The 26,953-nt window shown below is 32.6% G+C and overlaps 3 protein-coding genes across 8 annotated transcripts; 2 read left to right on the top strand and 1 right to left on the bottom strand.

The window, feature by feature from the left end:
- Positions 1–6,641: 6,641 nt before the first annotated feature.
- On the top strand, positions 6,642–12,112 carry SDE5 (silencing defective 5). Of its 5 annotated transcripts, XM_078310587.1 has the most exons (14): positions 6,787–6,909; positions 7,412–7,550; positions 7,862–7,926; positions 7,963–8,373; positions 8,463–8,488; positions 8,882–8,965; positions 9,273–9,373; positions 9,464–9,678; positions 10,153–10,238; positions 10,513–10,569; positions 10,676–10,743; positions 10,881–10,987; positions 11,480–11,550; positions 11,790–12,112. In XM_078310587.1, exons 2-14 carry the CDS (start codon positions 7,441–7,443, stop codon positions 11,925–11,927), a joined length of 1,539 nt encoding a protein of 512 aa, XP_078166713.1. In that variant the 5' UTR covers positions 6,787–6,909; positions 7,412–7,440; the 3' UTR covers positions 11,928–12,112. The 5 variants fall into 5 exon arrangements, with proteins under 5 accessions (XP_078166712.1, XP_078166710.1, XP_078166713.1 ...); XM_078310586.1 differs by having other exon boundaries at positions 6,642–6,909; positions 7,862–8,373; positions 8,882–8,953; positions 9,291–9,373; XM_078310584.1 differs by having other exon boundaries at positions 6,683–6,909; positions 7,862–8,373; positions 8,882–8,953.
- A 4,843-nt stretch (positions 12,113–16,955) lies between these two features.
- On the top strand, positions 16,956–19,631 carry LOC144562345 (monothiol glutaredoxin-S17-like). The gene is made up of 3 exons (XM_078311558.1): positions 16,956–17,203; positions 18,095–18,169; positions 18,605–19,631. Exons 1-3 carry the CDS (start codon positions 17,033–17,035, stop codon positions 19,505–19,507), a joined length of 1,149 nt encoding a protein of 382 aa, XP_078167684.1. The 5' UTR covers positions 16,956–17,032; the 3' UTR covers positions 19,508–19,631.
- A 728-nt stretch (positions 19,632–20,359) lies between these two features.
- On the bottom strand, positions 20,360–23,856 carry LOC144561581 (nucleic acid-binding protein). 2 transcript variants are annotated; one of them, XR_013513890.1, is made up of 9 exons: positions 23,168–23,856; positions 22,825–22,870; positions 22,417–22,466; positions 22,274–22,315; positions 21,515–21,625; positions 21,104–21,182; positions 20,797–20,868; positions 20,540–20,716; positions 20,360–20,482 (listed from the first exon to the last, which is right to left on the bottom strand). XR_013513890.1 is itself a non-coding variant. In XM_078310581.1 (8 exons), the coding sequence occupies exons 1-8, from the start codon at positions 23,716–23,718 to the stop codon at positions 20,669–20,671; spliced, it is 999 nt and encodes a 332-aa protein (XP_078166707.1). In that variant the 5' UTR covers positions 23,719–23,856; the 3' UTR covers positions 20,360–20,668. The 2 variants fall into 2 exon arrangements, 1 of the variants encoding a protein (XP_078166707.1); XM_078310581.1 differs by having other exon boundaries at positions 20,360–20,716.
- Positions 23,857–26,953: the final 3,097 nt, after the last annotated feature.

Below are 26,953 nucleotides of genomic sequence, written 5' to 3'. Positions count from 1 at the left end.
AGGGGATTTCAATGGTGCTCTATTAGATACTATTTTGCAATTCGTGAGAGGGAGGGTCATGCTAAGGCTTATTTTCGGCAATGACATGTTCTGAAATTTATTTGATATTTGTGTTTTTGGTGCCAAAATTTATTTATATTTATCTAAAGCTTTAGTTTAGGTAAACTTTGCATGAACATGAATTTTTTGTAATAATTTAAGATGTGTATAATATTTAATTTAGGATGTGTATATGATATTTGATTATTGCTTCTTACTGTGCAAAAAAAAAGAAAAATTTAGGATGCTGGCCAGCAAAATATATGTGGAAGCTGGCAAATAAATAATTTTTTTTTTTAGCTTCAATTAAACATCAGGATCAGTTATTTTAAACAATTGATCCAGATAGTAACTATTAGGATCGGTTGTTTAAAATAACTGATCATAATTCTAAAAAAAAAAAAACTTTTAGGATCTGTTTTTTTTAATAACCGATCCTAAAAGATTTATTTTTTAGATCCAAATTCTTAAAAAAAAAAAAAACTTTTAGGATCGGTTTTTTTTAATAACCGAACCTAATTTTTTTTTTTTAGAATTTGGATCTGAAAAAAAAAACTTTTAGGATTGGTTATTAAAAAAAACCGATCCTAAAAGTTTTTTTTTTTTGAATTAGGATCGGTTATATTTAACAACCGATCCTAATAGTTACTATCTGGATCGGTTGTTATATACAACCGATCTTGATAGTGTAACATCTGGATCGGGTTTAATTAAAAACGATACTAATTGTTTTTTTAATGGGTATTAAAAAACGGAGGAAAAAACCATTAGGATCGGTTCTCAGATATAACCGATTCAGATAAGTGCTTATTAAGATCGGTTGGTTAAAACATACAAAACCGATCCTGATAGTATCAGTATCGCCTTCATCAGGATCGGTTATATTCCGATACTATTATGCGTATATAACCGATCCTGATTCTATATTTTCCACTAGTGAAAGAATATACAACTTTTTGTTTCTATTATGATAATATAAAAGAATGTTTACTTCTAAATCATCACGCTGTCTATGATCGAAATTGGAGTACGCATGAGTTGTACTAGTAACATGTATTTATTTTTTTTCCAAAAAATTACAAAATACAGGTGTGTTAAGACTTAAGACACTGGTTTAATACAATGCAAGCATACAGGTTAATAGAAAAAAATATAGATATAATTAATTATAAATTCAAATAGAAGCAAAAAACTAAAAATATTATTTTTTATTAAAAAATATACATATATAGTTGATAAAAGATCCAGTTTAGATTTTAAGTTCTTATTACATAATTTCATTGGAAACTAGACGATGATAAAGTATTTGTAAGCATATATTTTTCTGACTAGAAACAATATCAAGTTAATTAGGCCAGGCTAATATGGACATAATAGAATACCAACAACTGAAGTAATTTATGTCGTAAATCTTATAAATTTTCTGGAATTTGTAAATAATTTAAGAAAAAAATAAAGGAAAAGAATAACATTATAAATGTTTAAAATCACATAAAAATATATGAGTACGATATTCTACTTCTCATATTGTGCGGTTTGTGATGATCATTCCTGCTATCTTACATGATAGGGGGAATTTCATCTATACCCCTTGAAAACTTTAAAATTATGTATTTCCTCATCTAAATTTTAAAATTACATATTTTTCCCTCTAAATTTCAAAAACTCACAAATTTATCCATTTTATTGTCTTCTGTATTAAAACTCATTCTAAATTTATAAAATACCTATTTTACCTTTTATTTAAAGAATAAAACACCCATCGACTTAAATCTGAATCAAGAAGGATTCCTCTACCATCCGAACTGCTTTAATAAGATATGCAGCGATGTGCACATATCTTAATGCGGTGCACGTGAATCAGACTTGTTTTAAGATCTGTGCATGCTAGATTAGCACAAATCTTGAAGCAACACAGACATATCTTAATGCGATACGCATGGATTAGACAGTAGATGAACTCTTCATATTCAAATTGACTCCAATGGACATTTTATGATTTTAATAAAGAGTAAAATGAGTATTTTATAATTATATAATGAGTTTTAATATAAAAAAAACAATAAAATGGATAAATTTGTGAGTTTTTAAAGTTTAGAGGGGGAATATGTAATTTCATATTTTAGAGGGGGACTATGTAATTTTGAAGTTTTTGAGGGGCATACGTGAAATTCCCCCTTTATGATACACATCTTTAGTTTGTTGCTAGTTGATTTTCAGAGATTCTTTTTTCTTTTTTGAGGGACAAATATAGAAACGCGAGGGCAAAGAATCTTATAGGCTCATAGCACCGACATTTGACACAATCCTAAACACCTTTTCAGATACAGGGTTACAATTTTGTGTGATTAAAACTTTATGAGTGTGCTTCATCTCTTAATGAAACAAGTGGTATAAAATAAACAATTTTTTTTTTTTATAATTTATAGTCTAATTAAATAACGAAAAATAAACAAAATAATTGGTCCAACAAAAATCTAACAATGTATTTCCGAGTTGGGACAGGAGGTAAATGAGGAGGATGGCTAAAAAGAAAAATGAGAAATGTAGGTCTAATGGGCATTGAATTTATTTGGGTATCGAAGTTGTTCGATGCACTTTAAAATTTGTACACCAACGTTATAAAAAATTTTAGCACACATTTTAAAGTGCATCGGATATCTTTGATGTTCATCAAACCATAAATCTTAAACTCTAAATCCTAAACCGCGTTGGTTTTTTAGTTAAAATTGCAAGAGGTTAGAGAGAGGTAACGAAAGATGAATGATGAATTTTTTTTTTAATGTACGCAAAATTTGTTCAATTATAATTTAGAAAATATTAAAATTAACTTTTTTCTAGTTTCCTTTATGTTTTTCTTCTTCCCTTTCTAACTCAGAAACACATCCTTAACTATGCAATTCATAAAAAAAAAAAATTGCTCAACTTGTTTTCCAGCAGTTGAATTTTGATCAATTTTCTTTCTCCTTAAAATTTACTTCCAATTTAAAAAATAAGAACGAAGAAAAATGTTATGGAGAAGAAAGTTAAATTCATTTCCTTCTAAATAAAAGAGAAGAATTTTTAAATAAATAACATACTTATTTCTAGTTACTTCCATAATTTCAAAATGGCACTATTTCTTCCCCCTTCCGTTCTCTTCCTCTCTCTTCACCTCCTCTACCCTACTTGAAGTACACCTTAGCACAAAGGGAGGTGAAGAGAAGGATATGAAAAATAAATGAAAAAAAAATACTTGCTCTAGAAAACAAAATTGAAAGGTAGAGAGTGATTTTTCACTTGAGACAATCAAAAATTGTTGTTCTAAATTGAATGTGAATGTATTAAAAGGGTACACTAATTAGATTTATCAAATATACTCTTCTTTCGCCTACTTACCTTTTCTCTTTCGTAGAAGTTTTTTTAGCTGTGTTGATCTTTTTGGTCGCCTTTGTCAGTGGTGCGCTCTCTCTCTCTCTATCTCTCGGTCATGTAAATTGTTGAGCATCTGTTTAAAGTGATTGTTATTTTATTTTGTTACTTTTGTAAGTGTGCATTTATTGTCTTCTTTTATTTTCTCTTCCATCGTTGATTCGTTGGTGCTTTGTCTCTCTCATTGATTGTGCCTTTGACTCTTTTTCTCTACGATTGCGTAACCTTATTGAGATTGTTCAATCAGAGTATTAAAATTAAACTTTAATCTCCGTTAAGGAGATAATATTCGGTTGTCTTAAAGAGACTTAATCCGTTAGTTGAGACTAAGGAGGTTTAATCTAAAGGTAGAAATATTTTGCGATCCAAGCAAGGAATTAAGTTTCAGACAAAAAAAAAGTAAAAATAAATAAATTTAACCCTTGCTAACGAATCGTTGTTTGAAAGAGTTAATGACTATAAGGAAAAAAATAATAATAATAATTATATCATTCCCCGCATTAATTATACTGTCATTTTAATAACAATCATCGCATTAATTATACTGTCATCTAATAACAATCCCTGCATTAATTATACTGTCATTAAATAACAATCCCCGCTAACAATTATTTATCTATTTATTGATGTTCAAGAAAATATTTACCAGTGTTCTAACAAGTATTTATCATTATGTCTCAGAAGTATTTATCATTGTCCCTGACATGATAATACTTAGATTTGATTAAACATTACTTATTGACAAGTTCAAAAACAAAGTTTAAGAAAGTATTTATTATTGTTCTGATAAATATTTATCATTATATCTGAGAAGTATTTATCATTGTCTTTGACGTACATATGTTTTACTGAAAATTGCAATTATGTCTAAGAAGTATTTATCCATGTAACATAAAGTATTTTTCATTGCTTCTGAGAAGTATTTATCGTTGTCTTTGACGTACATATATTTTACTGAAAATTACAATTTAAAGTTGATAAAAATTTATAACAACCAATTATTAAAAAAAACGTTATATGGTTTAAATTATTTATATGAAAAATATATATTAAACTTCCGTTGGACCGATTATTATATATGAATTCATATAAAACCATAACAGATTTCAATTCATGCAACATATATACATATTGCCTTTTGTACACATGCAATCTCATGTGATCCACATAACATATACTCCTCAAGATCCAATACAACGTTTGTATAGAAGTTATGTCCTTACCACTTAGTAACCATGTGATCAAGCTTTGGCCCAAAATTCGTAAAGTTGGACTCATGTTGCCAAAACGCTTAGTTATGATCTAGTTTGGACCGAAATTTCATATATACTTAGTTGTATTAGATTCAATATATCAAAAAAGGAGTGTGCATGTGATCCATAACATGATGCCTCTTGGTTAAAAGTCTCCAACAAAATTGTATCTCCAATGAAAAAATACAAGTATCAACATATATGTGTATACATACATAAGAAAATTATAATGTGCATGTATACATATATGTGCATGCATACATACATAATAGAGAATAAAAATTCTCAGTTAAAATTTTTGTCCAAAATTAGAAGATTATACATAAGAAAATTGCAATTATGTCTGAGAAGTATTTATCCATGTAACATAAAATATTTATCATTATGCTTAAAAAGTATTTATCATTGATGTTTTACTAAAAACTGCTGTTATATTTGAGAAATATTTATCCATGTAACATAAATTATTTATCCATGTAATATAAAATATTTATCATTATGTTTGAGAAGTATTTATTATTGATGTTTTATTGAAAATTGCAATTATGTTTGAGAAGTATTTATCCATGTAGCATAAAGTATTTATCCATGTAGCATAAAGTATTTATCCATGTAACATAAAATATTTATCATTATGTCTGAGAAGTATTTATCATTGGGTGAGGGGATTGTTTATTTAATGGTCCCCAGTTGTACGGGGACAATCCAAAAAAAAAAAAATTGCGGGGATAACTGATAAGTATTTATGAGATGATTGTTTATTTAATGGTCCCTAGTTGTGCGGAGATGATTAAAAAAAATAAAAATTTGTGCGGGAACAATTGATGAATTGATTTATTTTTTTCATAAATAGAGATCATTGCATATGAATTAATAATTTGCAAATTCAAGATAAATACTTTGATGCTTCAAGTTAAATACTAACAGTTTACGAAACGCTTATTAATGATTGAGCGGTCCCCTATGATTTTTTTGACAATTTGTGCGGGATTTTTTGCGAGAATAAAGCTGCGGAAATTGTTATCAGGATCCAAAAAAAAAAAAATCAGACTTTCCTTCTCTCATATGAATTTATGAATGAATAAAGAAATAAATACATTTTTTTTTCTTTGAAATGCCCATAGGCTAAATAAATACATTTAGATTCTCTCTTTCGTTACCCTGCCCTAGGGGTGATTAATGAGCGAGCATGAGCGAGTTAGGGTATGTTCATGCTCGCTCATTAAGTAAATGAGCGAGTTGTTAATGAGCGAGTTTAAATGAGCGGATAAATGAGCGAGTTGTAAATGAGCGAGCTTTTAATGAGCGAGTTATGAGCGGCTCACGAGTTATGACTTATGACTCGTAACAAAATTATATAGTGTGCCCACACATAACAAAATTTGTTAAAAGTCATCATAATAAAATCCAACAAATTGTCATAATTCATTTAAATGAGCGAGTTGTTATGATTATTACTTGTTTTGGGCTTTTGGCGGAGGTTTTGGTTTTGCCGATTTACAAAAAAAATGAATATGAAACTATGAATACTAGTATATTACACAGGATTAAATGTTACATTGTACTCATTATATTACACATAATTAAATATGAAACTATGCTCACTATCTATCAATCTTAAAGAGGCAAGGTTGATGTTATACAGAATTACATAAGATTAAATGTGGCAGGGATTAGGTGTGGCAAATTCTTAATGAGCGAGTTATGAGCGAGTTGGATCATGCTCATGCTCGCTCATTAAGTAAATGAGCGAGTTTAAATGAGCGGATAAATGAGCGAGTTTAGATAAGCTTTTAATGAGCGAGTTATGAGCGGCTCACGAATTATGAGCGATTTACTCACCCCTACCCTGCCCTGCCCTCTATAAATTTCTTTCTGAATCAAATAAAGAAATAGATACATTTAGATTTTCTCTTTCGTTACCCTGCCTGCCCTGCCCTCCCCTCCCCTCTCTCTCACAGTCATAGTTTCCGAAACACAGTTCACGCGTTTGGCTTCTTTCTTCCTCGTTAAGAAACCACACTTCTCACGCTTTCTTACCATCGATCAGTACACATCCCGCTTCGCCGCATTGCCTTCTATTTGTCTTTTTTCGAGATGAATGGTTTTGCCATGGAATAGTCGAATCGTCAAAAGAAATCGAATCCGAAGTAACCATCAGTCAAAAACAAAATGGAAGCAAGAATCTGCGTAACTCGGATATAAGGTTAGTTTCTTCCGATTCGACGGTTCTTCTGCTCAAAACGATCTTTGCCAGTCGGTTTGGAAAATTGCGGAACTATCAATTCGTGGATGCTGGTAGATTTCCAAACCATGGTAGCAACGCAACAATGGACTGTTGGTTGCAATGGTAAAAGGTTTTGTGTGTGTGGGGGGGGGGGGGGGGGGGGGGGGGGGGGTTCACTCCGTCTCTGCCTCCTTTTACTAAGTAGAAGTAGTTCTTGAATTTTTAAAGAAGGATTTTGCTGCACAAATCTGTCACAATTAGTCAGAGAACACTGGCCCAATTTTCTCTCTTACAATGCACGCGAATCAATTTCACTGCACGTTCGCATGCTATTGAAACAACATTTGTACCAGAAAGCTTAAACAATTATTTTCCTATTTATATATTGAAAGGTGCCCTGCAGCAAAGAGGCAAAGATATATGGTAGTACCTTGTAAAATTAAAATATTAATCTGAAGAACTCCTTTCTTGATCATTGCAGGTTGTGAAGCACTAGTTCGGTAATATCAAATGGCTTCATCAAGTGTCAGGTTTTCTGATGACGAGAGGTCACTTCAGGCATTGTTCGAAGCTTTCGGCTCTTTTTGCTCCCTTGAAGAAATAGCTTCTGCCTATTGCAGGTATCGGATTCCCTATTCCTTTTTATAATTTTTACAATCCACTTAAGAATAATCAGCATTTTGGTTCTGATATGATGGTTACTGTTACATATTATCACTGATTGGTACACTTTCATGTATCAAGTCTGATTAGTTTTAACAAAGCACTGGAAGTTTGATCTAGTTCTGGAAGTTGTACTATAATACAGATCACTCATCAAAATTTACTTTTCTTAGAAAAAAGAAAAGTCAAATACTGTATCCTTAGTCCTTACCTTATTCTTCTATAATGTTCAAGCATTATGCAAATCAAATGACAAGTATTGTTTCAGGTCCAAAGGCGATTTGTTAGCAGCTGGTGATATTCTCTGCAAAGTTCAAGACTCGAAATCGCTAGGTTCAGTCAATGAACAAAGGGAAAAGATAACTCAAGGTTTAGCCAATGATCAAAATGGGCACAAATCTCAAGACCCAGCAGATGAACAAAGCTTAAAGATTGACATTTCTGGGCAAGAAACCGAAACCTGTGAAATTTCGACAGGGATGCATGTCAAGATGTCAAAATCGAAGAAAGCAACCGCATCAGTTGGTACTGTATCAAGCATCTTGGGAAATTCATACAATAGACACTCTTATTCCGTGAAAGAAAAATTTGAAAAGGCCAAGCCCATTAAAATTGAGGTGCCAAAGTCAGTTGTTGATGCGCTGGATGTGGGGTCTAGTTCGTCAGGATTTCAGGGTTCCAAGAAAGAGTCTTTGAGTAATAGAGAAATTGAACAGTTCCTCTTTTCAATGCTGGGAGATGGATTCAAACTTAGCATGGATGTCATTCGAGAAGTTCTAGGTACAATACATGCATGTTTTCCCCATTTTATTGAAATCAATATGCCATTATAGATACTAACAGTTAACTTCATAATTTTTAACTTCCAGGTAGCTGTGGGTATGACATTCATAAGGTATTTGTCTCCATTTTATGAATTCCATTTTTTTTATTTTTGTATGTATGAGATCAAGCCTACCCCAACTTGTTTGGGACTAAAGGCTTGGTTGTTGTTGTTGTTGTATGTATGAGATCAACTTTTTGTGTTTTTCTCTTCTTTTTTAAAAAAAAAAGAAAAGAAAAAGAAAATGAACCTGTTCAAATTAGGCCATGCCACTCGTGTATTTCACGTCTGATGCAATTAAAAGTTGTTTGGGTACAGTTGGTTCTCCTGCTTGCTGTCTGACCTAAATAACTTTAATAGGCCTCAGTATCGCTATAGCCAATAAACCTTTGTTCTTTTTCTTTACTATTACCTACATTTGAGTTATAGAAAAATTTAACATTTTTAAAATTTTGAACCATATAGAGCATGGAGGAGCTATTGGATTTTTCTACAGTGTCTTTGGGAAAGGGCAAGGCAATTGATGATACTGATACCGTAAGTACGATAGTTGGATTCTTTAGACAAGTATTAAAATCCTCAGTTAGATTAAAGAAAAAAAAAATCTAAAGTTGATCTATTCTTGTCAGAGACTTGAGTAATTTGGAACATCTGTCAAATTTATTTCTGAAGGATTTATTTTAAGTTAGTTCAACTTATCTTGTTTTCACTAGTGTACCAGTTCACTGTGCTTTACTATGGTTAACAACACGTCATTTAGGCTAGCTTGGACTAGATTCATAACTAACAACTAAAATAAATTAATTTCAATTAGTGGATTTTTTTGCAATTTCTTTTATTACCTGATTATAACTAGGCAAGGGAATACAAACAGTGCACTGGGTCTAGCTCTCGAGAAGTCAGCATCTCTGTGGAAAATACCAATTCTCTCGAGAGTAATTCTCACTGCACAAAGAGGTATTAACAATATCTTATCGAGCTTTTCAATGAGGTATACGTAAAACTTACCCGATACAATATCTGACAATTGAATCTTTATGCATGTAGTAACCTGAAGGATAACTTTGATGTCTCACAGCAAGTGCTACAATCACTATTTACTGTTCCAGAGAGAGTAACCGATGAGCCGTTTAAACCACGCTTTGACCTAGGAGCGAATAGATTAAGATCTAGTGGAAGTGTTGTCTCTAAACCCCTACAGGAAGTCAAAATGCCAATGCCTGTGAATGATGTTCTAAGATATCAACGAGAGAGCATGAAAAGTATCTATCCCTTTGTTTTTAAATGCTTTTTGTTTTGCCTCTTTAACTTTGAGCTGGATTGAGATCTCTTGACTATGGAATTATTTGACTATCTTAACAATAGCTTTTGAATCAACTCAAAAGTACTTCAAATTAAACAATAAATTTCTGGGTGCATTGTTGGGAGATAGATAGCTCATTTATCAAATTTCATTTAATTTAAATACCCTTTGATAATATTAAGAGTCGTTAATTTCAAACAATTTAAATGTTCATATCATTTGATGAACAATAAATCATGAACTAATCTCATCAAGTTGTTTTAGGCATGATATATGTATCATATATAGATCATCCTACAACGTAGGATTTGCTATTTCAATTTAGTTTTAATTATTGTCAAAACAGTGAAACTATTGTCAATGGGTCCTAATTCTTATTTTAAGTAGGTGGCAGTACTTTTTAAGGTCTTATATTTTAACTTTTTTTTTGTAGTGGTGCCTGATGAGGATGATGGGTACAAAAACTTACGAGATGTGACAAAGCAACACTGGGATCTAATGAAGGAATACTATGAAGCAGTGAGTTGCACAAAGATATTCAAAATGAAAGAATAAAAGAGAATTGGTCAAGGTCCTCGTTCCAGTTTTACACTGGAAAACTGGAGCAATGGTTGCACTGCTATAAGTTTATTCTGATAAATTTGAGTGGAGACCAAAGACATTCTAAAATGCACTGCATGTAACCGTTTGGCAAGGACCGTGGACCTAATATAGTTATTTTTGATAATTTATTATTTTGATCATATCTTTATACTGGATCAGATGCTATCATTTCTAATGTTCTAAATGACAGGCTATTACCGCCTTTGCAAATGGGGATCACCAGCATCAAAACTACTTCCTGGAACAGGTATGTAACTATCTCCAATATTGGCATATTATATTCAACTTTTTTAACTTTTGTAGGGTATTAATGCAAAAAATGGTTAATATGTTATATTCTGTGGGATCTCCAGGGAAAACACTATTTTAAACTGGCCAGAGAATTTGAAGAGAAATCAGCTAGACATGTGGCGGGCTCAACGTGATGAACAATTCTTCTCTTTTAAATACTTTTGTTTTTTCTTTTGTTTGAAGTTCATTTGTGTTTTATTCAGTATAGTACCTTTTTGAGGTAGCAGTGCAACTCATTACATTGACTTTTCCCTTTTGTATTTTCAGTAAAAAGGAAGATGGAGAGCATCCTCTTGATCTTCTGAATATCAATGATTCAAAAGATGCACTATATCTGCTCAAGATGCACATCTGCAAGCTAGTTAATATTCCGAGTAAGTCCTTCATAATTGCATAATTTTTGTGTAAATCATCTGACCAAAGGGGTGTATTTAGAGAACCTTGGGCCAAGCTATGATATATCAGGTAGGTAATGTCAAAATAATGTCTTATCCGGACAGTTTAAATACTAAATTATTCTCGATGTGAGACACTCTTTATCATGTGTTTTAAGTGTTACCAATCTTTCTGGAGCTAAAATAAAATGTACTTTCATTTTTGACGGGATGATAGTAACTGAGTTGCCTAGTTTCTTAAATCTTTCTAAATCTGACTTGAGAGAACTTAGTAATGAATGGTTTTTGACGGGATGATAGTAACTGAGTTGCCTAGTTGATTAAATCTTTTTAAATCTGACTCGAGAGAACTTAAAAATGATGATATAGTGTTCTCCCTAAGTACTTGGATTGGGTGATATTGTTCTACATTTGAATAAAAGGTTTGTTGTTTTCTTGATGAGATAATGTCGATTCTCTGCTTTCCAACAGATTTACAGTATCTGAAAGTTAATTTTGGGCCAGAGAGCAAAGATGCCAAAAAGACAAAAATAAAAAGAAAGGTATGGATTAATTGAGATTTTCCTAATTTCTTCCCCCTTTTCAAGTTTTGCTTTTGTTTGGATTTATACCTTTATTGGGTAAAGTGAACAATATCTTTGCAATGGTAAATTTTGTACTCTGCAGTTTCACTCACCAACATGTTGTCTTGGTTAAATAAATTTCTTTTTAAAAGTTGCACCGCTAATCTTTTATTTGAGTTTACACTACTAATTTAATCAAATGGAATTGATATTTTCAGGTAATTCACTTTCTTGAGAAAGAATCAATACAATGGACAGAAACTGAGTCAGACCCAGGCACAGTTTCAATTCGCCTTGATCAAATAGATTACAGCAAACTGAGTTTTGCCAAGAAAATCAAAGATATACAAGTTTAAGAGTTCAAATGCTGGGCAGTTTTTCTTGCTCATATAGAGATTTGGCATAACATTTTTGGAATAGATAGAATTTATGATGACTGATGACGTTGGATCTATGAAAAATTGTTTAGTTCTTTTGTTGGATACTTGGATATTTATCAGAAGTTTTTTAAAAGCATTTAAATTTCATTTGTCAGCTTCAATATTGTCTCACGGTTAGGGGTGTCAATGGGTACAGTAAGGGTCGGGGTTGGGTGGAAGCATGTTTATATCTGTATCCGTCACAAATTATCCTTATCCGTTATAGTTGTCGGATAACAAAACAGTAGCGGATAAATAACGGTTAATACTTGTATAATAATTATTTTTATTATTAATTAAATAAAACACCAAGACATATTTATTTGTCACATATATAATCACATTACTAATATAAAAATTAATTCTAACTAAATTATTTTTTTTATCAAAACACAAATTCAAAAACACATTATCTCTATTCTTTAATAAAAAAAAAAATCAGGCATGCAAATAAAAACAAGATAGTCAATTGTTCAAGTATTTTAATGGTGAATTATGTTTAACACAGTTACATAAATGATCAATTGTTCAAGTTAGAAAATTTAATAAATTTTATTTTTCAAGATTAAGAGTAGTTGTCAGTTGGACTATTAGAGATGGATAATAATTCAATGCTCATTAAGACATAATATATATATATATATATATGAGGAGGGATCAAGTTACAACAATTTTTGAGTTACAACAAGTTACTACAACTATTTTCTACATTTTCAAAATTCAAATCGTCGATCCAAACCGTTAGATGTGATCTTTACAATGAAATGTACTTGAAGACCAAATTTTATATTTTTTTACTATTTAATAAGATAGGTACAAAAATTAGTCAAATTCAGACCATTGAATTTTGTACCCATCTTAACGCTGATCGAACGGTCCAATTCCTTTTTGAGTTAATGCAGAGGATACGAATTCCCGACTCCGAGGGTCACGGATTTCATTTTCATTAAAACTATATAGAATAGTTTGAACTTTGAGTCAGACAGAAAGAAAAGCATCACTTCTTCCTCTACAATACAACAAATATAGTAAAATTCTAAAAAAAAAAAAAAGACACCAGAGAAGGAAACATCCAACAACTACATTAGTAACGCTAAGTCAAATAAAAAACAATAATTTCATATCCCGTCGCACTAAGACGCAGTAACAATTACTCAATTAGGGGTTTAGGCTTTAGGTTTAGGGTTTAGGGTTTAGGCTAGGGGTAGAAACGTATCAGATAGTCTATCTGCTTTTAATTTTTAGATACGAATTAGATGTTAGTATTAGATGGATTTGGATCGGATTATTTATTAAAACTTATACAAATAGTATTAAAAATACCAAAGTTTATAATATTTATTTAATTATAACGGTAAATAACATAAATTTGTTCAAAATATATATTAAACTATATGCTATATATATTTGAATACGGATAATTAAAATTTTAAATTATATCCGTATCCGAAACTGTGTTATCCATATCTAATTTTTGGATCCGGATTTGGATTCGGACGGATAATATCCAATCCGTTTGCACCCCTAAAGACACTTAGAATCACTTATTTTTTAGATTTCTCTTAAATCTTTTTCTTATTATACCAAAATAACAGTAATATTCTTATTAGAAAACCACAAAAATATGTTTGAACTTTGAACGCATTTATTCAGAAGTATTGTGTGTTAGCTATTTTATTAAATATTAAATTTTAAACCCTTTATTATAATACAATGTAAAGATAATTGTTATTAAATAATTACTTATTTTACTGGATCTATTTCCATTTCCTTCAACTGATGGCTCGTCAAAAAGATTATATTAACAAGTCAAAAAGAAATTTTATCAACTAAATAATTGTGCCATTATTAAAACCCTTCTCTTTTCAATTTCAATCACCATGTGTTGCTAAATACAATATTTTCACTATCAAATTCCTAAACAAAAGTGAGCAGGAAATGTTATATTGCATAAAATTTTCTTTGTATATATTTTTGCAAAATATTATATTAAAGAAGAGAAATACTTTAGATTAGCAGTAAATGGAAGGGAGTATGAGGGAGAAAAAATGAAGGAAAGTAAACGCAATATGCCCACTATTAGAGAAAGAGTATTTTGAGTGAGGTTATGAAAATAAGAGAAAATATTCACAAGCGCACAATATAAATTAAATTTACCTCTCTTAGCTTCTGTTAGCTTTTTAAAAGATGTTAAACCAAATCGTAAGGAAAAGAAATAATTCTTATGGGATACTGTATTTTAAGTAACAATCCATCTAATTATCTTATGGGATACTGTATTTTAAGCAACACACAATACAGTATCCCATAAGAGATAATTAGATGGATTGTTGCTTAAAATACAGTATCCCATAAGAATTAGTTCTTTTCCTTACGATTTGGTTTAACATCTTTTAAAAAGCTAACAGAAGCTAAGAGGTAAATTTAATTTATATTGTGCGCTTGTGAATATTTTCTCTTATTTTCATAACCTCACTCAAAATACTCTTTCTCTAATAGTGGGCATATTGCGTTTACTTTCCTTCATTTTTTCTCCCTCATACTCCCTTCCATTTACTGCTAATCTAAAGTATTTCTCTTCTTTAATATAATATTTTGCAAAAATATATACAAAGAAAATTTTATGCAATATAACATTTCCTGCTCACTTTTGTTTAGGAATTTGATAGTGAAAATATTGTATTTAGCAACACATGGTGATTGAAATTGAAAAGAGAAGGGTTTTAATAATGGCACAATTATTTAGTTGATAAAATTTCTTTTTGACTTGTTAATATAATCTTTTTGACGAGCCATCAGTTGAAGGAAATGGAAATAGATCCAGTAAAATAAGTAATTATTTAATAACAATTATCTTTACATTGTATTATAATAAAGGGTTTAAAATTTAATATTTAATAAAATAGCTAACACACAATACTTCTAAATTGCGTTCAAATTTCAAACATATTTTTGTGATTTTCTAATAAGAATATTACTGTTATTTTGGTATAAAATGAAAAAGATTCAAAAGAAATCTAAAAAATAAGTGATTCTAAGTGTCTTTAGGGGTGCAAACGGATCGGATATTATCCGTCCGAATCCGAATCCGGATCCAAAAATTAGATATGGATAACACAGTTTTACAGATATGATTTAAAATTTTAAATATCCGTATTCAAATATATATAGCATATAGTTTAATATATATTTTAAACAAATTTATGTTATTTACCGTTATAATTAAATAAATATTATAAACTTTGGTATTTTTAATACTATTTGTATAAGTTTTAATAAATAATCTGATCCGAATCCATCTAATACTAACATCTAATTCGTATCTAAAAATTAAAAGCAGATAGACTATCTGATACGTTTCTACCCCTAGCCTAAACCTAAAGCCTAAACCCCTAATTGAGTAATTGTTACTGCGTCTTAGTGCGACGGGATATGAAATTATTGTTTTTTATTTGACTTAGCGTTACTAATGTACTTGTTGGATGTTTCCTTCTCTGGTGTATTTTTTTTTTTTTTAGAATTTTACTATATTTGTTGTATTGTAGAGGAAGAAGTGGTGCTTTTCTTTCTGTCTGACTCAAAGTTCAAACTATTCTATATAGTTCTAATGAAAATGAAATCCGTGACCCTCGGAGTCGGGAATTCGTATCCTTGTATTAACTCAAAAAGGAATTGGACCGTTCGATCAGCTTTAAGATGCGTGTGAATTAAATCCACACTAATATTAAAGACCTTTATGTTTTAGACCGAATTCAGATGGACTCCGTTTACAATCGGACGGCCGATATGTATTAACTCAAAAAATCATATTTTGAGTTAATGCAAATGATGCAGACTCCGAAATTGGAGTCGGAGTCGGAGTTGCTATTTTAAAAAAATAAACACTCTTTTTTTTTTTGAATGAAAAAATAAACACTCTTAATTATGAGTGTAAGTGTGTAACCTTTGATATAACTGAAAATTTCAGTTTGTTGTAAAATCGGGTAATATTCAATTCAGAGTGTATATATCTGTAATGCATGTGGAGTAAGGCTACGGTGCTATGAGTTGCATAGAGGGTCTCAATGTAACGGTTCAATATTCGAGTTTTTAAAATCCTAACGGTCGATCTGAACCGTTCAACATGATCTCCATATGAATATGTACTTGCAAATCAAATTAAAAAAATTTGAAAAAATATAAAATTTGATTTGCAAGTACATATTCGTATGGAGATCATGTTAAATGATTCAGATCAACCGTTAGGATTTTGAAAACTCAAATATTGAGCCGTTGCATAGAGGTCCTCTATGCAATTCATAGCACCGCAGCCTTACTCAGTGATAACATTATTTAGAAATAAAATACTTTGAAAGTCGTGCCTTAAAAATTTAAACGGCCCAGAATTTTAAAAAATTAACTCAAATTTTGAGATCATGTTACATAAGAGTATGGTTCAAATATCTTGTCTTTTATGCTTCAAATTTCAATCATGTTTTATATTTTAATATAAAATCATAGTAAATGATTTAGATTGATTATTTGAATTTTAAAATAAATATAAAAATAGTCACGATTAAGCTACCAAAAAGTAAAAACATGAGATATTTGAAACCGGCTCATTGTATAGGATTCCATAATTCCATTATCAGTGTCGCAGATACGTATCCTCTCAGGTACCTGACTCAACACAATTGAAAAGGACGGACCAGATTTAATTTCATCCGATTCTTGCTCGGAACGGCTGGGGGCAGTTTTGTTTTTGCTTTGAGATTCGTGCCAAGTTAAAAAGAACAATATTAGACCATCCGATTCAATTGTACTCAGTCAGGTAACCTGAGAGGATGTGAATTCGTCGCGGGAACGAGTTGTTCGAGATCACGACGTAATATACGCCCGGTCTACCGAAGAAACCATGCAGCATCCACGTGTCGAAACAAAAGTTAATACATTTACGATGCATACGGTCCCTATCCGCCACACTCGTCTTTTTCTACTCCCATCGCAATCTATTCCCGCACAATCTCGGATCGCAATCGAAGAGAGAGAAAAGCTCGTCTTCCATGTCAAATTTGAGGGATATCCAATCCAAGGCACAGTTGGAGGAGGCACTACATGGCCCAACGCCAATCGCAGTGGTGCACTTTTCGGGAGCGCGGCTTGAGGCGTCGAGGCAGATGGACCAAGTATTTACCCAACTCGCCACCGATTTTCCCCATGCCCTTTTCCTTCGGGTCTCCTTCTCTATCTATCTATCTATCTCCGGATAATTTGACATTATATGAACTCCAGCATTGTAATGATAGGCAGGAGCGTAGCAGGGGAGAGGGGGGGCGTCCAACGCCCATCGGACCATTGTGTTCTATGGGTTCTCTCACGGATCTGCTTTAGATTCGCGCCCGCAATTTTGCGTCTGCTTAAAAATCCGTACACACGAATCCTAAAGCAGATCTGACGGTGAGAGAACCCATTGAACACAAAAGTGGTCCGATGGGCGTCGGACGCCCCCCTCTTCCGCGTAGGAGACTTTCAAGCTATGAATCAATTATATAAAAATTTCATGCTGAGTATAGAGATCAGTTTTACAGCATCCATAATATTTTACTCTTAAAAATAAAAATAAAAATAAAAAAACATGTATAAGCATATAAATTTTTAAAATGAATGGGGTCAATTAACCCCCATTTGTTGATCAGAGAATTGCATTGAATCTAGAACACAGCTTAACTGGAATTTTGGTAATTCAATTTTATCAATTGAAGGGGGTCAATTTGACAATTGTCAGAATGAGCTGAGCTGACCTTGATGAATGAATAAATGCAATGTATCAAGTTTGTTTATCATCTTGCTTATGGATCAAATCGATTGCTTTTTAATTAGTCATTGAAATGATAAACTGGTTACAAGCCTACAGGTACCCTTTAGTTCACTGATTGTGAACCAATGTGAATGAAACCATGATCCAATTAATTATTTCACAACTTTTTTTTTCCTTCTCTGCTGTATCTCTGCTCAAATTATCCAAGCTATTTAATCAAAGCCAAATTAATCTCAAAAATTCCAAAATTGAGATCACCAAACATCTAGAGTTATGGCATTTATGTTTGTAGTTCATTTTTTTTCAGGTTGAAGTGGAAGGACAGGATGAGATTTCAGAAGCTTACAAAATCTCAGAAATTCCATATTTTGTGTTCTACAAGGTTAGTCATCTCCATCAAATATTTTGAAATTAATTAGTACCAGATATTGGTTTCCTATAAATTTAGATGGTCTACAGCATAGGGATCATAATCACCCAAGTTGGTTATACTTGAACCTTGTTTATTGTGTCCCCTTTTCCTCTGTGTTTTATAATCAAACTTAATCTAACCAACCCCAATTTTTCTTATTTTGCAAATGACTAGCTAGGTATGCAAAGTCCTTAGTAGAATGACTTGAGATCTTGGTTTGCAAACTTAAGTCTCCATAAACACTCATTATAGATCTAGGACTTGTGAGTGTAATAAAACATAGTAAAAATATGTGTCATGTGAGGTGAATACTGTATCTAGCGGCTGCCCCCTTGATGTTATGATTGATATCCTTGTGTTCCCAGATGACATATAATACGTAGTCATGATATGCTTAATTTTCAGGATGGCAATATTGTGGATACCTTGGGGGTTGCAGACCCCTCAAGCCTGGCTAACAAAGTAGCAAGTATAGCAGGATATACTAATTCTGCAGGGCCTGCTGTACCAGCAAGCCTTGGAATGGCTGCGGGCCCCACTGTAATTGAAAAGGTGCAAGAGATGTCAAAGGAACAAGGGAGTTCATCTAATATTCAAAAGCCTACGCCCGGTCTATCCAGTGATCTGGTAACACGTGTCAAGCAAATGATTGACTCTCATCCCATTTTTTTGTTTATGAAGGGAAGCCCTGAAAAAACAAATTGCGTGTTCAGTAAAAAGGTAGTGGAAATACTGCAGGGGGAAGGTGTTGCTTTCGGTAGTTTTGATGTTCTGACAGATGACGAAATAAGAGAGGCAGTGAAATTGTATGCCAACTGGCCAGCTTACCCACAACTTTTTTGCAATGCGTCATTGATTGGGGGTAGTGATATTGTTGTTGCTCTGCATGAAAATGGTGAATTGAGTAATGTGTTTAGAGATCAAGGCTTTGATGGTAGCGGCAGTAGTAGTGGGGTGGCTGACTCAATTACTGGGTTGAATCGTAAGCTAATGTCTCAACTGAAAGGCCTAGTTAATGCAAAACCTGTAATGGTTTTTTTGGAAGGGAAAAATGATCAACGCAAGGGTTATTCTGGGACCAGCATAATTGAAATTCTTGGAGAAGAAAGAACTCCATTCGAGACATTTGACGTGCTTCTTGATGAAGAGGTTAAAGAGGGATTAAAAATGTTGTCTAATTGGTCAGCTTATCCTCAGGTCTATGTGAAGGGTGAGTTTATTGGTGGGTCTGATATTGTTTCAGAGATGCATAAAAGCGGAGAGCTGAAGAGGTTATTATCTGAGAATGGAACAATCATGTCGAATTAAGGAGAGCAAAGAAATGGCAGTAATGTATATGGAGTAACTAGATTTTGTTTAACTTTTGGTGATTTTTGTTCACTTTTGATATTCACAAAAAGACTATAAGAGAGAGGAGGATGAGATACAAAAAGTCTACTTGATTCAATTTTTAGCTTTAAAGTTTAAACCAATACCACCTTTGTGACTGTTACGAGTGTTATGCACCATGAACTTCAATTCATCGGCTTGCAACAAGATCTAAGTTAGGTTGATAGATGGAAAATGGATGTATAGTGTTCTTCTTTTATAAAGTTGTGTTTGTTAATTATTTGTCAATAATAGTAAAGAGTTTGATTATTGTGCAAACATTTATATTTCAACTGAAAGTACAAATAGTTCAAAATATTACCACATTTATATTTATAACCATATCACACTCAATAAGCTTACAACATAACAAATTTCGTTATATTTAGAATTTGTTTTCTATTTTGTCCAATTTTTAAAAGATAGACATACAATAATAAAATAATATAATTTGAGTCGTTTATATTACTGCAGCAAGTTTAGTAATAAGATAACAACCCTATTGTTCGGATGGATTTTTTTCAAAACCCCAAAGAAGCTTTTCCGGAAATTTTCAAATCAACAATTTCTTATTTTACTATATTCTACTCAATGTATTCCTCTTTCCGTAAAGTATATTGAATATGCAGAAATGGCTATAACCAAGTTTCTTTTTACAATAACCTAACCCATGTCACTGACCTCCAATCAAAACGTCATTTCTGATGTCCAAGTCAATTGGACAATTTTATATGCTAGAAAACTTCCAGATGAACATTCAAAATAATCCCATCAAAAAGGGCGTGCATACTCTCTTAAATGAATTGTCAAAATATTAATAACTAGGACAAAAATTTATAGCATAAAGAGCAACATATTCTACCTATCTATTCATAACATAGCTTTCTAAGATACTCATGGAGTTGACCTGCTTCTCTTTTCCTTTTTCAAGGGGGGAGGAGTGGGAGGGGGGTAACATTTAAAGATGGCAACGTGAAAATAATATGTATACGTGTCACAAGAGCTCAGGATAAAAGAAGAAAAAAAAGATTCAGCTAATTCTAACAACCCCAAAAACAAGCCTCAAACGTAGTAGGAAGTTTACAACTTGTTAATTGTTGTTTACACAGGAGCATCCGGATCCAATCTTTTCTGAATAGCAGCTGCAGCCTGCAAGAAATTATGCAAACTCAGAAACAGTTTCTTCTGTTAAAGTAGAGAAAAAAGAAGTAAATTTACACTAAACTAACCTCAAAATTTCCCAACTTATACTGATACATCATTTCTTCCCTTAGGCGAGCTTGCTCTTTCATTGCTTGAGCCTGAAAATGTCAAATGCAACAGAATATACTTAAAAGGGCTCGAATTTCAATTTTTAAAAGCTGACATAACATGGAAATGCATGGTCAAGAATATAGAATATAGATAAACAATTCTCAATATGGGTATGGAACATGTCCATTGTGTAATCTAAAAACAATGCAAACACAATTGTAATTGCTAGCTAAGTCATGAATGAAAGCACCGCCAGAAATATACGGATATGAATTTTCATACCATCCCACTTTGCATAGAGCTCTTCAAAGCCTCTACCTCTGCCTCCTTTTGTCTTTCACGTTCCTTCATTAGCTCTATCCTGCAGAAGGAATTTTCAAATTCATAGTTAACAAAATGTTGTTACAACAACAGCTTCTATTGAGAATGTTCCAATTACAGTCTAAGAAATAGGTAAACTATCAAGTAACTAAAATTAATTAAAGCTCAAGTCTTGCTCTCAGGAAACATATATTTATACAAACACTGGACACACATTTCAGAGATGCTGTGGTAACCAAGTAATATGTCACTGCCAGATAAAATTAATATAGCATCCTAGAAAACAAAAAACTACAACTGAACCTGGGAGATCAGAGATGATTTGTAACATTTTAGAACATTTAATTGCCAAGTAATATAGCAACTATGTACCTTCGTTGTTCTTCATCATCAAAAATAGTACGCTCTACTTGAACATTCTTGAAGCCTTTCTTCATTTCTTTCTCCAACTGGCGGCGATGGTACGCTTCCAAATCATAGTATCTACAATAAACGATTACAGAAATATATACTTGTTTGTTTGAGTGCAGCGCTGAAACTGTTAATAAAAAAGAGTCGTTTTAGGGAGGCTGTCAGTACTTAAAACCCAACCAGCCATGCTACATATCATTCCAAGCCAATCAAACATTATGTAAGACTGACCCAACAGGTTAATGGGCAGGCTATGGATAGAACAATTATTTACATGCTACAGATCAGGTACAGGTAGACGGGTCAAGACCCAGCCCTTTTACTCGTCATTCCAAATTGAAGATATCACCAGAACTGAACAGATGGTTGAAAGTTTTAAGAAAAACTGAACTGTGGAGCTGGAATTCAAACCCAAGAGCCCCTGTTTTGCCAAGCTGCTTACCAACCCAACTGCCGCCATTTTTGTGTCAATAAAAAAACAACAATTGTATAAAACATTGATTTTCTATGTAAAAAAGGTTTGCATAGGGATTCAGAACAACCCATGACAGGTTGGATTCAATTGTTGGAAGCAAAAGAAATAGTAAAAGTGTGCTGACCTGCGATCTGACCACTGACACTCATAATAAGGAAAATATATATATATACACAGTACCAGTGAAAATGAAGTAGAATAAAGATAAAAAAAAAACATTTTAAAAAAGTACTGAAAAGCCTCACTTTTTTGAGGTAAACGTAGCCGTGTTGTGGTCCTCCATAAATCTGCATAAAAAGTAAGGATGAAGTTTTAAACAGCCATAAATATCAAATTTCTTTTTAACATTACATGAAAAGATGATTGACAGTAGTTGCCTTAGACTTACTCCTTGAACATCGCCTTCTCTTCCCAGTTTGATAATGATTCCATATTTACCTAAAATCAAAATGGCATTGAAAATAATTATTTCTTAAAAGGAAAGAAGATTGTAGGCAATCATGAATAGAAAAACCATAGTACTTTTCTCACAATCAATGTTTGTACTGACATTACATGACTTTCATCCTTCAAATACACAATGGAATAGATAACACGACCCATCATATAGAAGATACAGAAATGAGAAAATTAGTCGTACAAATTTTATGAAACAAATGGCACTGCAATGGAGATGAAAAACTCAAGACATGCTGAAACGCCATATGTATATGTAGTTACAAAGAATGGTTAAAAATCAAAATGTGTCAGAAGGCTTGTATGAAGAATTGTCAAAGGTTCAGGTTTTAAAAGCTACCTTTTTTACTTCTAAAAGCCATGCAGTAAATTCAGGTCTTTTATTCCTGTAAAAGGTAACAGGAAATCAGGAACCATCAATTTAACAAAAAAATCTGGCTGAACTGATATTTTAATCTTCTGCTACATGCCCAGCAAAGATATGAAATGCCAGACAAATTGCTAGCATCATAGCATAATATTTTGTAAGCTTCGCATGGAGAGGAACTAAAGAAGTACCTGATGCGCAAGTATCTAGAAGTGCAAACATTCAATATACAAAAAAAGTATCCATTAAGGATTATCTACACTGAAATATCCATAATGTAAGTAAGTGCCAATAAAGATTGAAAATTTTAACTTACCACATGTCTGTTTCTTTAATGATACCATATTTCCCCCATTTATTGGTAACTGCAGTCGTTTTACCCGTTTCTTTCATTTTCTTATTCTCTCTATCCTTTCTCCTCTTATCCTTCTTCCTCTTTTCTTCCTTTTCCTTCTTTCTCTTCCTACCCCCCTTGTCCTTCTCCTTTCTCCTTCTCTCCTCTTTCTCTCTCCTCCTCCTACGCTCTCTCCTCTTCTCAGACTCCGAATCTGAGTCAGATTCCGACTCGGAATCTGACAAGGAGCTTTCTTCGGATTCGGATTTGGTGCGGCTCCTACGAGACCTCCTGTGTGAGCTCCGACTCCGTCGCCTCTTTGTACTCCTGTATCGACGGCGTCCATCGCCGGAGTCACAGGAGGACGAATCATCTTCGTCGCTACTGGTATGGTGCTTGCTCCGTCTGGATTTCTTGTGGCGGTCTCGCTTCGAGGAGTTTCCTAAAGTAGAACCATCTTCCTTGTTGTCTTTCTCGGGTTCTGATGCTGGTTGTTGTTGCTCGGGGTATTTGTGCGCATCATCTTTCGCCATTTCTAGGGTTTGTTCCTGCTATGGAATTCAATCACCTCTTCCTGCGCGAATTCAGGATTAAGAAGGGTTTTTTCCGATTTTCAGGTTGCGCAGAGTGATTTCATTTGCAGCAAATTTGCTGCTGCTTTTCTTTTTCTTGTTTTTTGAATTTAAGATCTGTAGACTATAGTTCTAGATAATTGTTAGCCTGCGCATGGGAGCCTGTATCGGAGCAGGCCATGTATGTACGGTTTAGGCCCATTTAAACATGCAAGGCCCGGTAGTACTTTTAAGCCTGATTATTTTATGCTTGATTCTTGCATCCTGTTTAGGCCCATTTAAACATGCAAGGCCTGGTAGTACTTTTAAGCCTGATTATTGTACGCTTGCTTCTTGCATCCTGTCGTTGGCACATGGCAGAGGAGAGACTTCAGGGTCTAAAATCTCAAAATATCCTTCAGGCGGTTAATGCAGGGCGGAATCAGAAAATTTAAGATGGATTTGGGTTTTGTCCAAAGTGTTTTAGCAAAGCCTCATCCAAATTAAAATTAAACATCTGATTTGTATTGAGATTTGCACAAATATATTTAAAATCTAATAAATTTAAATGGCTCCTTCAATTTAAATATTTATACGAATTTTGATACATATTGGACGGTTTAGACCAGACTTTGTATGAGACCTTGTCCAAAGTCATTTAGACAAAAACCCTACCCATCTAAGATTGGGAGCTGGATAGATAAATTTTATACAATTTTATTTATAAAAAGGCTAATAGTAATTTTCATAAAAATAAAAAAAAATGATTAAGATGACCAAACTGAGTATGGCTAGTGTGACATTAGTATCATTTCCGTCTAAATAATATCAATTTGAAAAACTTATTGAATCTACTCCAAAATGTGAATCCAAACCGATCAACTTTATTAGTTATGCGTTTAAATGCAAAATTTATAAATTTTTGAATAAATTTAATATCAAGTCAAGTGGTCAGATGTAAGTTTTTAAGTTAATTTTAATGCATTAATTTTTCAACATTATTTACCGCTTAACTTGATATTACAATAACTCGAAAAAATAATGATTTTATATGTAAATACATTACTCATAAAAAAAATTAATTTGAACGGTTTGAATTAGTAATTTAAAATATATTCAATACTAAATTTGTGTTATATGACATCAATGTTGAGTGCGTATCCTCTGAGATATCTCAACTTTTGCGTGACCGATGTGTCCAGTGCCTATTCGGGGGTGATGTAGGGGTCAAAATTATGTGTACTTTGAGATTCGCGCAGAACGTATTTAAACGGTTGGATGTTCCACAAAGTCACGCAAAGTTTGAGATATCTCAAGAGGATACGAAATTCCATCAATGTCATATTAGTCCGACGATACTTTAATTTATTGGAAAGTTTAGCACTTTTTCCGCGACACTTGTACTTTTCTGTCCCTGAAGTTATCAGCGAAAGAATTAAGGACATATATTAACAGAGCTGATATGACTTCATACGAAGCACACGTCGACCAGTAAAATTATAATAAAATAAAACGTATATGACTGTACAAAGACAAACCAGTTTTGGTAATATCTTTGTTCAAGAATTAAGACTGCTTGTTTTTTATTTCTTAATTTTAAGTTTCTCTTTCCGTACTACAGGATTCCTGCATTGAAGTCTTTTACCTATTAAACATCTCAATAAAGAGCTTCATCCCTTGATTCGGCCTTTCAAATACCACCTTTTCTTTGTTACAAATAAATTTTCAACTCCCCACCTCCGCCTAACACCTAAAAATGAGTAGGGACGAAAAAATATTAACCGATTGATCGGATATGTCATAACACGGCACGCGCATCAGTCACATAGTATGACTCGCGTACTGTCTATTCACATGTTATTAGCATATTTCGGAAAAAATGACAGGATACAGCACGTGACCGAAATCACGTTACTTTACGTCGTTATTTATTCCAAATAACAAATTAAATTTCAGAGAATAAATGTATTTTTCTACCCATAAATATCTTCCTTTTATAATTGTTTACGATAGTTTTTTTTTTCCTTTTTCATTCTCGAACAAATTCAAAGTTCAAATAAAATAATTATGTAATCAAATACACTTGGTCAAATATTACCAAACATGATTAATGTCATCAAACGTGATCAAACATAAACCAATTATGTTGTGATTATTTGCGTACTATAACTACTTTTATGTGATTTTGATCACAACATAGTATGTAAAAATTTGATTCAATCAAAGTATGACATGATACATCATACCACAAACACCACAAAAACCCAAGTTACGACACTATTTTACATCTCCACAATTTCCTACAATTTTCCAAAGTGACAAATGCTAGGGGTGTCAATGGCACATTTTTCCTACAATTTTCCAAAGTGACAAAGACTAGGAGTGTCAATGGCACATTTTTATCCGTTTATCTGATTCATATCGTATTCAATAAGACGAGTACGGGTAAGATTTTTTTTTTTCGTAAACTTATCGAGTATAGGTACGGGTGAAGATTTTTTTTTTCCGTTATATAAATGGGTAAGAGTATGGGTAAAGCCTATTCCATATCCGTTATCCGATCAGGTAATTATAAAAAAAATTATATATATTGTATATATTAATGAGCAATGAATATTCATTCTCCAATTATTCTTAACAGTTGTGTTACGCTTAATTAACCATTGAAACACGTAAATAAATGTTAGCAAATCTCAATAAAGTTTAGATCTTAAAACACGCATGTATATTTGTGAAATGAATACGTTTTAATGTTTTTTAGTAAATAATAAAAAGAAATATTATATTAACATTACTCCGTTATTTACCCACTATCATTTCGTTATCCAACAACTATAACGAGTAAGAGTGTGGTACAAATAAGATAATTTACAGTGAATAAAAATAGAGTACAGATAACAAAAAATTATAACAAGTACAGATATAAAAATGCTTCAATCTGATCTTTACCGTATCCATTGACACCCAATTGACAATAATTAAATTATGGTTGGGCGTGCGGACATGTCCGGTGCCGAAGTGGTTAACGATTCGAGAGACCAGACCTCAGTTCTGATTCTCGCAAGTTGCAAACGTGTGCTTCTCTTTACGGAGAAGCTCTAGAAAATAAAAACGATATTTATTTATTAAGTGCATCTACCAAATTCATATAGTTGAATAATAGTTCAATGCTTAACTGTACTGGCTAGCATTAAAATTTGCTTGCCTTGATCTCCAA

The sequence above is a fragment of the Carex rostrata genome, chromosome 11, assembly GCF_964058835.1.
Source record: "Carex rostrata chromosome 11, lpCarRost1.2, whole genome shotgun sequence".
Lineage (NCBI taxonomy): Eukaryota > Viridiplantae > Streptophyta > Magnoliopsida > Poales > Cyperaceae > Carex > Carex rostrata.
Note: the sequence above shows the minus strand (reverse complement) of the source record. Positions and strands in the feature narration are given on the sequence as shown.

What these genes read in the sequence shown, in the direction of transcription:
- SDE5 (XM_078310583.1), top strand. Translation starts at nt 7,441, where the DNA reads ATGGCTTCATCAAGTGTCAGGTTTTCTGATGACGAGAGGTCACTTCAG. An exon ending in GTGGGTATGACATTCATAAG is followed by an intron (nt 8,489 to 8,881) that starts GTATTTGTCTCC and finishes TGAACCATATAG; the next exon opens with AGCATGGAGGAGCTATTGGA. An exon ending in TCAACGAGAGAGCATGAAAA is followed by an intron (nt 9,679 to 10,152) that starts GTATCTATCCCT and finishes TTTTTTTTGTAG; the next exon opens with TGGTGCCTGATGAGGATGAT.
- LOC144562345 (XM_078311558.1), top strand. Translation starts at nt 17,033, where the DNA reads ATGTCAAATTTGAGGGATATCCAATCCAAGGCACAGTTGGAGGAGGCA. An exon ending in CCCATGCCCTTTTCCTTCGG is followed by an intron (nt 17,204 to 18,094) that starts GTCTCCTTCTCT and finishes ATTTTTTTTCAG; the next exon opens with GTTGAAGTGGAAGGACAGGA. An exon ending in CATATTTTGTGTTCTACAAG is followed by an intron (nt 18,170 to 18,604) that starts GTTAGTCATCTC and finishes CTTAATTTTCAG; the next exon opens with GATGGCAATATTGTGGATAC.
- LOC144561581 (XM_078310581.1), bottom strand. Translation starts at nt 23,718, where the DNA reads ATGGCGAAAGATGATGCGCACAAATACCCCGAGCAACAACAACCAGCA. An exon ending in GGCTTTTAGAAGTAAAAAAG is followed by an intron (nt 22,467 to 22,824) that starts GTAGCTTTTAAA and finishes TTTTGATTTTAG; the next exon opens with GTAAATATGGAATCATTATC. An exon ending in GCTACGTTTACCTCAAAAAA is followed by an intron (nt 21,626 to 22,273) that starts GTGAGGCTTTTC and finishes CGTTTATTGTAG; the next exon opens with ATACTATGATTTGGAAGCGT.